A 15,639-nucleotide genomic window follows, 5' to 3' on the forward strand; every position below is an offset into this window, starting at 1 on the left:
TACACAAGGCTATGAAAAGAACTGCCTCAATTCCTTCCTCATTCAGAAAGCTTTTCCTAATTCCTTAGGCTAAAGCAGTCCCTGCTTTCCTCTGAAATCCATTAACAGTATCTAGTACTTGCATTTCTTTTGGCATAAATCTACCTTGGGTTATTATTTATGCTCATTACATCTCATTCTAAACTCTAAGTTACTTGAAAGAGATGTCTGTGCTTTATTATTTTTTCTATAAATTGAGTAGAATACCACCTATCTCATAGGATTATTATAAACATCATATGAAATAATTTTGTGAAAGTACTCAGGACAGCTTTAGTTTTTCCTCCTCCGTCCCTTTCTCTCTCTACTGATTTCATGGGCTATAAAGTCAGTAACTCTGTGGACATTACAGTTCTTAAAATATATTATTATTATAAACATACCTATTACACGTCTCTATAACATCTTTCTACGTAGTAGGTTAAATACTTTGTATTACTGTTCTGATATAATCACGCTTAGGTTAAAAAAGGTAAAGAAATACAAATACACATATTTTCTTAGGTAAAATGTAGTAAAAGTAAAGAAATCACAAAGTAGGATACAAAAGTAAAGAAATTCTGGACAGACGTTTGACTTTGATCTGAGGCATGTAACAGAACACTGGCAGAAAGACTGCAATATCCACCTGATTTTTGTTTGAGAAAATATATACACATATGCACAATATGTAGGGGCTAGAAAAAAAAGACAGACATTTTTGTTGATGTCTGTAAACCACAGGAATGTGTTCTCATTTATTCAAGAAACCCAAGTATAATTACGATTCTACTATTGTTAAGACTAGGCAAATCCTGCCATATTACAAGATTGTCAATTTTTGCATCTTATGGATAAAGGTAGAGGATAATTTTTAAGGTCTCTTCAGACATGGAAATCTATAATTCCCTGTCCCTGAGTTCTTCTGTCTCCCTAACTTCCTCTCTTCTGTCTGTGATAGCTATTTGATTCAATGAATGATAATGAATGAACAGATGTAAAACAAATTAAATATCACTCACAAAAGAGAATATTCTATTTGGTGAAGATCTCACATGAGGGTATTTTTAACATACTTTTCCTCACTAACATATAGCATAACACATGGTAAAAACACTACGAAAGGCCCCTGCTGTTGTGACTCACATCTGCAGCTATGTGTCCCTTTCCTTCGTCATTCTTGCCTATCTTTTTCTGTTCCTTGTCCTTATGTTCCTGTTTATCATTTCTCACAACATTTTTGATTAATTTTCTCAACAGTAGGACTTGGTTCATTTTCAAAATTGGAGTTAAAATCTGCCAAGGTATCATTTGTTGACCTAAATGGACTTGATTTATTGTTTGGTCTTGCCTCAGATTTATTTAAGTCAGTAGGATCTACAACATCTTCTGCTTTGTGGTCTTCACTACTGTAATACCAGAGAATATTTCTAGGTACCCAATGATGTAGGTTGTCACTGGCATCTATTCCTTTCCTATTTTTAATTCTGAGTACTGTTCTAGGTTTTGTTTCCCCTTGAATAAAGAATTTTTGTGAAAAACATTACACCTGTATTTATTAACACTGGTAATAAGGGTTACCAGATTCAGTTGTGTCATATAACAGATTCTGCTTGAAGTAGAAGAGAAAAAACATGAAAGAGAAAAAATATAAAAACTATATACACTGAGTATTTAAAATGAGATCCAAGAGTTCCAGTCAAGATGGCGGAATACACAGTCCCCAGCGTCACTCTGTCCCACAAGTCAACCAATTTACAATTATAAAAAGGTAACATCAGCCAAACTGGGGCCACTGGAGCTCAGGGGAAGAGGAGGAGAGACCTATGGAGTTCATAAAGGGGGAGAAACCATGATGAGAGAAAGAAAAAACTGCTCTGAGTGTTTCGGACCACAGCCGCTTTAAGGCTGGAGCTGCTGAGCAAGTGGAGCAGGAGCCAGCAGAAGCCCCAGCTATGCCCTTCAGATGGAGTTACTTGGAGACAGCAGGAGAGAAGAGGGCCTTGGCGGCCCCTAGGCCAGCAAGAACACTGATAGGGTTCCTGTGGACCCACGTAAGAGTGAGGACACAGAACAGCTGTACAAGGGGAGCCATGCAGAGGCTGGTGAGTCATTGCAAGAGACCAGTGCAGGGCCCGCCCCATGGGAAGTGTTTAGAGCACGGGCAGTGGGGGAGACAGGCCCATCGAGAGAACACTGGGACACAGCAAAGACAACCGACCCACCCCCCAATCAGTGCAGGGCCACTCAGAGGAGACTGTCAGGAATGAAGAATTGGATGGGGTGCAGTTTAATGAAAAGACTCAGGCCCAGATCAGAGTTTCTACACAACCAGATCCACTGTGTCTCTAGAGAACCGGAAGTACCTACAAGGTCAACCATTAAACCCTGAGCTGAACAAATAGCCTTCCCTAGGGAAACAGCAGCAAAGCAGCAATTTAGTTCAACCACACAGCTCAAGTACTGGTTCCCACAGAAAGTTCCCCCATTTTAGAAGTAAGCAAAGGACAAAAAATTAGTTCCGGCCCAGGCACAACACCAGCGCCTTGGGGCCTGCCTGGGAACGGGAAGCTTGCAGCCAGGGACTGGACCCCACTCCCACATCCAGGCACAACACACCAGCACCTAGGGGCCCGCCCAGGGACCCAAGGAATTGAGAAGGTGACTGGATCCCACTCCCACATCCAGGCACACCGCCAGCACCTAGGGGCCTGCCTAGGGACCCAAGGCATGGAAAAGGGGACCAGACACACCCCACAACCAGGCACACTGCCAGAGCCAAGGAGCATGCCTAAAACATCACCTCCACGTGGGTGGCCCACCACAGCCACCACAAGAACCATGGCTGCTGCAAAAGTGGCTAGACACCACAACCACCACGCAGACAGTCTAGCAACCACTAGAGTGCACTGATACAAGAAGGGTCACCAGCAGAGATAAAGAAAAGAAGAGGATGTCTCTCTCCACATTTCAGAGTGACAAAAGAAGCATCTGTTCTATGATAATATTGGTGCTGATCACACCTCTCAGCATTGGACAGATCATCTAGGCAACAAATCAACAGAGTAACCATTGTTCTTTCAGAAGGAGAGAAGAAATCTAGGGTAATTAGAGGGGGGAGGGGGCGGGAGACGGGGATGAGGAGAGATTGGACAAGGGGCATAAAGAATAATTAACAATTTGTAACAATATATGTACTAGTGATATTGATTTGATCAACATATCTCAAATGTTGAACCCCCAAAATATGTATAATCAATTTTGACTCAATAATTAAATTAAAAATTTAAAAAAAATTAGATCCAACAAACGATTCTACATTAATGATAAATGAGTTTTTGTAAACTAGAAATAAATCATACATATTTTAATGAAAATAGTGCTGCAACATATTTTCCTATTTTATTTAATTGTATGCTCCTGCCAAAGCAAAATTTATAATTATCCCTACATTAAGAATCATAAATTTACTGTTATTATGTGAGAAAAGATTACAGAAGCTATTACATTTCACTATCTAGTAAAAATAAAAGCTGAATTTACTGTATTAATATTGAGAGAGATCCAATGTTTCTGACCAGATAAAGTAAGAAGTTGATTTCACGTTTATACATTTAAAAATAGGAAAAGGAAAAGAAAGAAAAGGTATACACTTACTGAAGTCCTAGAATATGCATCCTTTGAAAACTGTTTTTCTAAAGCATGAAGTTTTTCTTGAAGGTATCTATTTTGTAAACGTAAATCTTCTACAACAGAATCTCGAGGAAGAGCTTCATGGGTCCTACGAACAACAACCACAGATATTTTAGTATTCAAACTTCAACTTTTCCCTGTTTTACTACATTAAAATACAGAAAAGAAAGAAAAATGCAATGTGTTTATTAACACTGTATTAATTTCAAATTCTTCAAGACTTCCAAACTTTACAAACAATAAACTAAAACCATCACGATTTTATATTATAAAATAATCTTGCACTTTTCACAGGATTCACTAAAGGGCTCCCTTAAAAGCATGAGTTAAAAAGTGTGTTTTGATTTCTAGAAATACATCAACATTTTTAAAGAACATGCATCTATTTATATGGAATTATATAAGACAGTTAAATTAAAATACCCAGTTTTTAAAACATTATATAATAATTGCATAATACCCATGTCCTTCTCAAGATGCAAGGATCTAAAAACGCTCTTAGTGGTTCCAGAAAATAATCTGTTACTTCAAGTCTAAACTCATCTGGCCTAGGCCAAATCCCTCCCTAATCTGGCACATCCACATCTATCCAACCTTTTTGTCCAGAAGTTTATCTTTACTTAGGCAAATAAATCCACTCATGAAACATATCCACACATAAAACATTCACTCTTGCCTCTATGTTTCTACAAGTGTTCTCCTTTTTTGAAATGTCCTTCCTCCTTTTAATATTTGAATCTGATGAATAAAATTCAGAAATTCAAGCTTCTTGAATTCGGAAAGAAGACAAGTTCAATCCTTATAAAGTCTTCTCCAATTACTTTGGGCCACACTGATTCACATTTTTTAAAAAAGCCTCTGAAACTATCAGAAGCTTTCAAAACTAAAATGATGTGATCCTTGAGAAAAATGCAAAGGAGAATAAAAGGGTTTTGCTTTGAACATATGTTTAGATGAAGAAAAACAAGGAAGGGAAAGATGCACTGCTTGGACCAGACAGTAACCATAAAGAGATGTTAAGAGAAAGAATTCCTCAATCATTTTTCTTTTCCCTATAAAGGAACATTCTGAAGGATTTAAAAAACATTAACTTAGAAGGAAAGGAGATGGAATGTAGGTTAGAAGCTCGTGAGCGTTCCTTTAAGGGAGTTCAACTTCGTAAGTTCACATCACATCCATACTGTCGCAGTAGTAGAAATTAATAAAGAAGCACTAACGGTAACTTCTGAAGATTAATTTTAAAAAGTATGATAAGTGTACAAAGGGTAAATATCCTTACATCAAAATATTACAGGTAAGTACCAGACATTGACAATGATTATTAGCATGATTACATATTGTTTGTAAGCACTTAAAAGAAATAACAAATGGGCCGAGCCCATGGCGGAGTGCAGCGCTGGGAGCGCAGCAGCGCTCCCGCCGCGGGTTCGGATCCTATATAGGGATGGCCAGTGCGCTCACTGCATGAGCGCGGTGCGGCCGGTCTCAAAAAGGACAAAAAAAAATAAAGAAATAACAAACTACCTAAAATTAACCTAAGTTCATCCTGAGAGAAATAAGTGAAACAGATAATTAGAAATAATTTTAGTTATTGTTAGGACATTTTGTTTTACTTTTCATGAGCATCACTATCTCAAAATACGTAGCTTGGAAAGAGACAGCAAAACAAACAAACAAAATCTCAAAGGGTCTGCTAAAAAATGACACTGGGAGTAAGGGATTTGGTTCCAGGTACAATGCAGTAAACAGTCAATCTCGCTTCTCCCAAACGCAATGAACAGCTATTTGAGGACTTTGAAAAGTAAATAGTACAAGGCAGATTGGGATAAAATACCAGAAACTGAAGTTATCAGCAAACAGGTGATGAGTTTAGCCTCTAATTTCTTCTGTTACTGCCTGGCCTGAATACATTATTTGAAACCTAAAGGTGGGTGTCAGCACCGAGGGAGAAAGTTCCAGGGAAGGTTTCCAGTTCCAGTTCATGTAAGGAGAAAGGGAACTTCGAACACTCACAGATAGTACAAAAATACCTCATTATTTTTCTCTCATATCCATTCTCTCATGTCCCAGCCCTCATGCAATCCCATGGTGGTGGTTGCAGAGGCTGCAATGGGAACCCACAGGAGCTAAAATTTTTAGAGAGGGGAAACTTCTTCTGCAATTAGTAGAGCTAGAGCTGTGATACTAAGGAGTAGGGAGAAAGTAGAAGTTTTTTTTTTTTTTTTTTTTTCCCCTTTCCGCCTTCCTGTTGCTTTCTTGGCTGCGGGTGTGTGCAACTGCATAAGTGCACTGTATAACTGCATAAATAAAGCCTCAGATTTCTGTAGGAAGCACCAAAATGGGGAGCCCTAGGGAACTCAAGTATCAGAGATTGCAGAAAGGTAAGAGCTCAAGAAAGGGACCCTATAAAGTTGTTTATGAACTTCTGAACTCACTCTTGAGCTGCACATGAATAGATCTCACCCTAATCAGAATACCAAAGATTCTAAGAACTGAACTAATATAGAACATAGACCACATACGAGACTGTCAACCAGGAGGTGCACAGGCAGAACAGATCCAAATAGCACTGTAAAGGCTTTGAAAATGGAACTGATACCGGAACCACAGCCCACAGAAAGAGGGTTGAAACTTGTGACCTGAACCTAATCAGACGGATTACATGCTAAAACAAAAATATCTATATTTTCCACAGAATTTAAACAAGATCCAGAGTCTCACAACATAATATTTAAAAGTTCAAGAATACAATCAAAAATGATGTGGTATACAAAGAACCAGGAATATCTCAACTCACATGAAAAAAGACAATCAACACAACCTAAGCTTAAAATAACACACATTTATTATTTCCATTTCTTGGGTCAAACAGTTTTTGTTCATTATAATGGGTGGTACATTTCCATGTAATAGCTTACCTCATATATAATATGTCATTTTCTAAGTCACGATTTCTCCTTTTTAATTCTTCCAATTCTTTTTCTGACTCTAAAGCTCGCACTCCTATAACTTGATCAACTGTCATACCGGTTGTTTTTAGTTTCTTCTGCAAAGTAAGTTTCTCTTTATCAGCTCTGTGGAATTTAATATAGAATCATGAAAATATATCATTCAACTGTTTGGTTTGTTCGATATAACTACTATGTTCAATATAACTATATGGTAATATATTCAATATAACTACAAACTACATAACTTCCAGGTCAATAAAATATTTTACACATAATTAGTTTTACAATGAAGTTTAAACTTACTTGGCAAAAAGATCCTTCAAAGTATTCAACTGCTTTGTTAGAGTACAGACTTCCCCCTCTTTCTCTTTTAACTTATTTCGAATTCCCTCTATTTTGGTTTGCCATTTTTTACCTTCTTCCCACCTAATTAATTCTTCTCTAGCACTCTGTAAATAATAACAATGGAGGTAGAAAATTACTGGTATTATTGTAAATTTCATTGTCAGATTTACCAATTACAATTTACCTAGAAAAATAGCAAACCAATAATACATCCTAGAAATTATGTAAATAGGTTCGTTTTGCTTTGTAATTTCTAGAATCTTTACACGTGCCAAACTATTAGCAAAAATGCCCTTCAGTCTAAGTATGCTTTATTCTATCACTTGACAGATCGAATTCTGGGTGATAATTTTGACTAAAGCCAACACTCTTAAAACAGTCTTTAAATGAAGATTCCAATACATAAAATCATGACTACAGTAAGCTTCTAACAAAGAACCTTATGCATAAATGACCAACCCAGTCTTGTTACCCTATGACAATCTTCTAGCATCAGAGATTCTTCAAGTTGGTCTTCAATGCACATTACTTCATTCATTCAACAGATTTTTATTTATTCCTAACCACAAGCCAGGTACTACTCTAGGCACTAGGAATAGAAACTGAATAAACCAGACGAAAAGCTATATCTTCATTAATCTTACAATCTAGTTTATATAGATTGGTTGGGTAGATTGGGGGCAATGAAACAAAATATAGATAACAAAACAAGAAAAAACTAAGTATATTTTGTAATAAGTTAGTTTAAGTGCTTAAAAATTAAGATGGGAAGGAAATTAGGGCATTTCAGGGGTAGGCGTCGTGGTTTGTTTTTATTGAGATAAAGGAGCCAAAGAAAGCCTATGTAATGCAGAATAGTTCCATGTACTAAACAATGCCCAAATGTTCTACTGGATATTCATATAGTTAAATAGCATGCTCATAACTGTCTAAGCTAGGAATTTATCTACATTTCACATATTAACACCAGGAAAATTTTTAGTGGCTTTACTATACACTGAATTTTCTAAGAATACAATGGCCTTATAAAGAAGGAAAGAATGTAAACACTGTTTTGCTGAGAACTGTACCAACAATTGTTTAGCATTTTGGAAATCAAATTACAAATGGCAATGCAATCCTGACATATGAGCTGCCAACAGAACACATTTGTATCAGTCTGTATTTGTAGCTTTGAAGTCACAGTAATGCCGTGTAAAGGTACCCTTAAGAGTATGAGTACTTCATTGTTTTCTAATGTACATATTGAAATATGATAATATGCATATTATTATTTTTATGTTATTTTCCTTTTATGTTTCTCCTATATATTTAATTTAGGACATTTATAATATTTTTTAAATTATGCAAGTAGAGTTTTACTTGGAATAGTAAAGGGGGCATTATGAAACATATTTACGATAGATAAAAAGGAACGTTGGGTTTGAGAGGGTTGAGAGCTATGGTTTAAAGCCAAATTCCCAACTAAGATGAGTTGTCCTATCAAAACTATCTTCTCCAATACTCTTTTCCAGTGCTGATCAATGTTTTAGCTTATTTATTTCAGCTAACAAGTTTCCTTTAAAAAGTGCAAAAATTTCAGTAAATGGTTGAGAGTTATTAATTTATTTTTTTTCTGAAATATGTACAAGAAATTACCTGTACTCCCAGAAATGCAAATACTAGTTGGGGGCATAAAGTATGTTAAATAAATAATTCTGTAACATGAACTGTTTTGTTAGGATCTGGCAATTCTATCCACCTGACATTACTCCCTAAATTAAGATCAAGGGAAGCAAAGCTAAGAGAAGAATTTTAAAATGAACAGAAAAACAGCAAAGGCTAATGTCATCAAGAGTCTGCTCTTGCCCAAGGGAAAAATGGGAGAAGAGAGGATGGGAGAGAAGTTCTGATTTCATATTTTCTGTACCAAAAGCCTCTTATGCAAACATTTTATAATATTACAGTATTTAGGGCCGAGCCCGTGGCGCACTTGGGAGAGTGTGGCGCTGGGAGCACAGCAGGGCTCCTGCCGTGGGTTTGGATCCTATATAGGGATGTCCGGTGCGCTCACAGCACTCACTGGCTGAGCGCAGTGTGGCCGGTCTAAAAAGGATAAAAAATTAAAAAAAATAAAAAATAAATTACAGTATTTAAGATTTTTCATTCATTTAACAAATACTGAAAATCTACTATGTGCCAGGGACTGCTCTAGGTGCTGGGAATGCAACAATGAACAAAACAGGCAAAGCTCCCCATCAAAGCTTACAGCCTAGCAAGGATAGTAAGGATAAACAAAAGATGAACACACAGGTAATAAATATCTAGTATGTTCAGATAGTAATAAATGATTTGAAGAAAGAAATGCAAGGCATGGGGGTGGGTTTTGTTTTTACGTAGACAGGCTACAAACACTGTTTATGGAGAAAAAGGTACTGAAATTTCCACTCAGTATAAACACATTCACTGAATATAAAGTAGAAACCCCAAGCGCTATAGAATCTGAAAGAATATTCTTACTAGATTCCTGGATATAGTTTTTAATACTGGTATTGCCCTCTGTGTTCTCTTTCTTTTTCTAGTTAGTAATAATATCTTACACTGGTATGGACTTGATGGCTTATATAAGACTTTCATGTATTATTTCACTCGATTGTAAAATAATTTTGAGAAATTGGCAACGCAGATTATTATTTCCATTTTAAGGAGGAAGAAACTGAAGCACAGATGTTAAGAATCCAGGCAAAGCCACAGGCTACTGAGGTATTCTGATAGGAATCAGGTTAGGAACTAAAATCCAAGGATTAGACCTATCTATCTCCAATTAGTGAGGTAGTGAAGACAGCAATCCAGATGAGTAAGGATATTTTGAAATTCTAGTTTTCACCAGCAAAGCTTCCGAAAGCAAGCACGTTGTTGCTCCATGCATACAAATGCAAAACTTTTCAACAAAATTATACTGACACTGATGAATTTTCATAGAGAAAATATTTTTTGGAGTATACTCTATTAAAATATTTTAATTCCATTACATACTTTCTATTCAGTGCCATTAAAGACAATTTTCTATTTTTGTTACTGAAATTATTTTATAGATATTGCATATTTTCTGGGTAAATATTACAATAAATTTTTTTCTAACCATAGCTCCTCCACAGTGGTGTTCTTCATGGGCAAATTACTATACTGTACTAACACTAACATTTCCCAGGTCACATGTGATATTTTCAATATAACCAACAATGTATGTCCAGTTTATTGTTCATAACAAGTTTTAATTATATGCATTTTAGCCAATTTTAGTTTTTCTTTGAATTGATTATTTCTATCAGTAATTTTTATGACAAAACACTTTACTAGTTAACCTGTTAGAAAATTTTATGCAATTTTCTTCACATTACAGAATCTATGAGCACATTGGCTATTGATTTTTACTGCAAATACTGAATATATTCCAAATCACTTTGTTTACCCTGAAATAATAGTCCAGTCTACTGAAGGACAAAAAGGACACAGTTGGGTCAAAGTAGAGGTCTTAAAATACCCAGCTTTCTGTCCCAAAGGTCAAAAGCACCAACACAAATAAATAATCACATTGAGGAGAAATAATAAATACAGTTGGATATATATATAAGGTGCAAAGAAAGTACTCTGGAGATGCTCTAATGTCAGGAAGATGACATGCAGATGAGGTAGTAATTTCCAAATAAGAGTTACATATAGGTGTCTTCTCAAATGGACTATAAATTCCTAAAGGACAGAAACTTGTCTTAGACTTCTCTCTGTTATATAGTACTGCTTACAGTATGTATTGGGTCCTCAAATTAATATAGTATATTATCTGTTCATCAACTACATGTTTAACTTACTCTATTACAACCTTAAACATATTAATCATTATGTTTCTTCACATACCTTTTCTTTCACAGGTTTTATGTCTACTTCATCCACCTTTCTTTCTACTTGGCTTTCTAGTTTTTTAACTTTCTTTTGGAGTTCTTCAATTAGACTTTGTTTGTTATCAATTAGAGGTTTACCCTGAAAAAATAAGATGTATGTTTATATTCTACAAATAAATATCAAACAAAATACACAATAAATATTCCAATTATAAAAATTTTCTGAAGCTATTGCTGACCAGGCATTCTAAATGACACTCAATATGTAACATGCTAGGGGCTTCTGTATTTTAATAAGATATGCTACTTGAAGAACTATAAATATACTACAGTTCACTAAAAGAATTAGTTATATTAATCAAAGTGATTTAAAAGCCAGTTTTAGGAAATGTTATAGACAAAATAATAAAGTAAGAATAAACTACTACTTATATATTTTAAGTCAAAGACATATATCCTAAGAACTACAAAAACAGATATACTACTACAAAGACATATGTACTACTCACATATTGTAAATCAAATTATCAGAATTAAATATGAAATTACCTGTAGTCCACTGGCTAGTCTTTTAATTTGCCTTTTCAGTTCATCATTCTCTTGATCAATTCCTTCTTTCTCTCTAAGTATTTTATTATAGGCTTTTTGCTTTTTTTGCAGTTCATTGTTTAAGTCATTCAAATTATCAGCTAGTGAGTTCTCTCTGTTTTTACTTATTTTCAGAGATTCTTTCAATTTTAAAAGATTTTCATTTAAATCTTCAATTTGTGACTAATAAGAGATAAAGAAAGATTTTATTCATGAATTTTCATCAAGTATTATTGATAAAAGCAACATAAAACATAAAGTATACCATTAATACTTATTAAAAAGAAAACTTCAATCTAAAATTTTAAGTATACAAAAAAAAAAACAAACCCACAAGTACATATATTTTTTCATGTTTATGTTAAATCAACCAAGTCTACTTGGGGGGAAAAAAACCCCAAAATAGTCTAAAGCAATTCATCTTCAACAAACACCAGAAACAAAATTTTATCAAATAAGCAAATGTTTCATTATGGCTGAATTAATTAAAGAAACAAGTGTATATCAATGTACACGGCAATGTTGTAAACACTATGAAGCATGAGTAGTACAAAACAAGATTTCTGACTTCAACTAGTGTCTAATCTGGTTTATAAAGACATTACGCAGGGCCGAGCCCATGGTGCACTCGGGAGAGTGCGGCGCTGGGAGCACAGCAGCGCTCCCGCTGCGGGTTCGGATCCTATATAGGGATGGCCAGTGCGATGTGCTCACTGGCTGAGCGCGGTGCGGCTGGTCACAAAAAGGACAAAAAGAAAAAAAAAAAAAGACATTATGCAGAAGAATAACTTGCAATACCAGATAGTATATATAAGCCACCAGAAAGGAGTTCCAAGCAGTCCTCTACAGTGACAGTGAAAGAAACTAGGCCAAATATTATTACTAATAATACTAACAGGAAATTAGCATTATTACTTATGTGGTTAGAAGAAAAACATAATCTGTCCTGGAGAAGTCAAAAAGGCTTCAAGAAAAAGAACTTGAAGAATGCGAAGAATTCAGAGAAGACATTTCAGGCAAAGAGAAGGTATTGAAAAAGACATTAATAAAGAATTATTCCTGTTTATTTATTTATTTAATACATTTTTACTGTCTATTATGCCTATAATCTTGGCAGGTACAATGCAAGATTTTAAAAATTTGAGTAAAATCTAGTCCTTACAGTTTGATGGTGGAGAAGGGAAGGTACAAATAAACCGAAAGTAAATCAAAATTACAAATAAAAGAAAACAAGTAGAATTTTTATTTTACTGTTAATATACTATATTAAACTTGTGTAAAAATTTGAAAATCATTATGAAATATATATGTTTTGGGAAAAAAGTTTAAATTAAAAACCTAATAATCAAGTAGAAAAAAAATATATTATCAATATATAAATAGAGGAAAAAAAAAACAAAATGCTTCGAGGTCAGGCAGCTATATCAATTAAATGTCTCAAAGACTTCATGCATGATTGTCATGAACTTTTTCAGAGGAAAAAAGGAAGCTAATTAACTCTGAACTAAAAAAATCTAGACAGAAATTCTGATAAGGCAAGAAGTAAAACAAACAAAAAGATCTACACACTTTTCTTACTTATCAATACAGAAGTAAAAATAACAGTTTTATTCATAATTGCCAGAGCTTGGAAGCAACCAAGATGTCCCTCTGAAAGTGAATGGATAAATAAACTGTGATACATCCCTACAAAGAAACATAAGTCAGTGCTAAAAAGAAATGAGCTATCAAGTTGTGAAAAGACATGAAGGAATCTTAAATGCATACTACTAAGTGAAACAAGCCAATCTGAAAAGGTTACCAAATATATGATTCCAACTAAAAGACATTCTGGAAAAGACAAAACTATGCAGACAGTAAAAAAAAACAAAACAAAACTGGTTTCCAGGGAAAGGAAGGGGATAAATAGAAGATTTTTAGGGCAGTGAAAATATTCTTTTTGACACTATAATGATGGATACACATCATTATGCATTTATCTAAACCTACAGAATATACAATACTAACAGCTAATGTAAAGTTGGATTTTGGGTGATATGATGTATCAATGTAGGTTCATCAACTGTAACAAATGGCCACTCTGGTAGTGGGTGTTGATAATGGAAGAAGTTATGCATATGGAGGCAGGGGACAGACAGGAAATCTCTGAACATTCCTCTCAATTTTGCCATAAACCTAAAACTGCCCTAAAACAAATAAAGTCTTAAAAAAATCCTAAGTAAAATATTTCTTAAATTTAATTCTTTTAGGAAGAGTGATAAAGCCTATCCTTTCCTAATCCCCAAGATGATAATCAGTACATGAGTATCATAAAAAGACTTATTATCAAAAATGTATGAATGTATGTATATCTATCCACCAATAATTCATATAAATTCTCTATTCATTATCAAAATTACTATACATCAAAGTGGATTCTCTTCCAATGGGAATTATCAGAAATTTTGTTATATTAGTATATGTGCTGATGTTCACCTTTAGCTCTTTAGTATGTCGATCAACAATTTGTTGAACATTGAGATGTGCCTCTTTCTGAGAAGTTGCAGAAATAATACGTTCTTCAGCTGTTGCTGTCATTTCTGCCCGGAGTTCCAAAAGTGCTCGACTAAGTGCCTAAAAATTACAACATATACAAACGTTTTTTAAAGGAAAATTGTTATTTTACATGAGCAATATATAATATAAAAAATAAGCAAGTTTATTACTTTCTACAATTTTCCTAAAATATCATGTATTTAATCAAACATACTTTACAAACAACCCAAATTCCTCAACTGAATTTCCTCTAGTAATTACACTGAATTCTTTCCAAATTAAGTATGAGTTCAAAATCTTGACAGTGATTTTGAGAAGCCAGCATTAAATCAAGCCCTTTGTATTACAAAAACCAGATATGTTTTGTTTTCAAGTATTCAAGTTACACATCTAGCTAAATTATTCACTTAGAATGTACACCCTTCCACATGAAACTAATTGAAATTTAAGCAAACTAGGAAAGTTTTAGGAATAGAAAAGGCTTAAAATTTCATAAATTAGCATAGAAAAACACCCAGCACCTTCTAAAACAATTTGAATATATCAATTCTAAGGTAAATAAAAAAAAACCCTAATAAATCAGATAATCCACTAACCAACTCCTTTCCACAAAACCATCTCTGTGACTTGATTAATCTCTCCTCCTGACTATTATAGTTCTCTCTTAATTCCCCACATTATTTTAAACTGTTCAATTGTTCAAAATAGCTTCTGTAATATAAAATCCTAGTACAAAAGAAAATAATGTAATTAAGGCTTCCCCTCATTTCCAATAGACAATCCACAAATGAAATTGTCAACATAAAAAGATAAATTGGAACATGTTTGCAAGGAAACAGCTTTCAATAAGGCTTAAAGAACTGTCTTGAAAGCCCCGGTTTAAAAGCATAAGATAAAGCTAACAGTTTTCATTTCAACAAAGATCTATACTACTATCTTTTACAAATTTATAAACCTTCTCTTAAAGCAATCTACCATGTTTTTCCTAAATGTTGATCATTTTCTGTTAACTTACTTTTTGTTGTTTCTCCTTCAAAGCTAGTTGGCTCTTTAGCCGTTCTACTAGATTTCTCATTGAAGTTGTTGGAGCTCTAGAATTGGCTTCTTTTTGAGCATGAAGTTCAGATTTTAAACTCTGTGACTCCTTTTGTGACTGGGCCAGAAGACACCTTAAATCTTCTACTTCTGCTTTCATTTTTTTCACTTCATCTTCATGGTTTTCTTGGAGTCTTATGTAAACAAATATATGTACTTTAAATTTAAGAGTGGTTGCTGCCATTAACACCTTGATTTTTACAAATTTCACAAAGAGCAAATGTTGAGTCTTAAATAGTCTAACAATCTAAATCTTGATGCAGACATTTAATCCAAAAGAAGAAAATATTTTATTCCACTTTACTCTTAAACTTAACATAGGATAGACTTATTTCTCTAGTTTTTGTCTACTATTTTTGGCAACAATCTCATAAAGTTATTTCATGGTTCTAGTCAAATAATACAGAGAATGACAAAATAGGACTTTAAATGTTATGGCTCCTACAAGATGTGACTGCTTCCTCTATGTCCAGGTTTCTCAACTACAACACTATTAACGTTTCTGCCTGGATGCAGTGGATTGAATTATGTTTCCC

General features: G+C 34.4%; 1 protein-coding gene across 1 annotated transcript in view; it reads right to left on the reverse strand.

The window, feature by feature from the left end:
- CEP290 (centrosomal protein 290kDa) overlaps positions 1 to 15,639 on the reverse strand; it is a 95,699-nt gene that overhangs the window by 14,620 nt on the left and 65,440 nt on the right. Inside the window, exons 38-44 of the mRNA XM_008568614.1 lie at positions 15,024 to 15,237; positions 13,949 to 14,086; positions 11,435 to 11,656; positions 10,902 to 11,024; positions 6,966 to 7,111; positions 6,630 to 6,785; positions 3,676 to 3,799 (exon numbers count right to left, since the gene is read on the reverse strand). Of these exons, the coding sequence (XP_008566836.1) occupies positions 3,676 to 3,799; positions 6,630 to 6,785; positions 6,966 to 7,111; positions 10,902 to 11,024; positions 11,435 to 11,656; positions 13,949 to 14,086; positions 15,024 to 15,237 (1,123 nt within the window). The remainder of the gene's footprint in view (positions 1 to 3,675; positions 3,800 to 6,629; positions 6,786 to 6,965; positions 7,112 to 10,901; positions 11,025 to 11,434; positions 11,657 to 13,948; positions 14,087 to 15,023; positions 15,238 to 15,639) is intronic.

The sequence above is a fragment of the Galeopterus variegatus genome, unplaced genomic scaffold (assembly GCF_000696425.1).
Source record: "Galeopterus variegatus unplaced genomic scaffold, G_variegatus-3.0.2 Scaffold425, whole genome shotgun sequence".
NCBI lineage: Eukaryota > Metazoa > Chordata > Mammalia > Dermoptera > Cynocephalidae > Galeopterus > Galeopterus variegatus.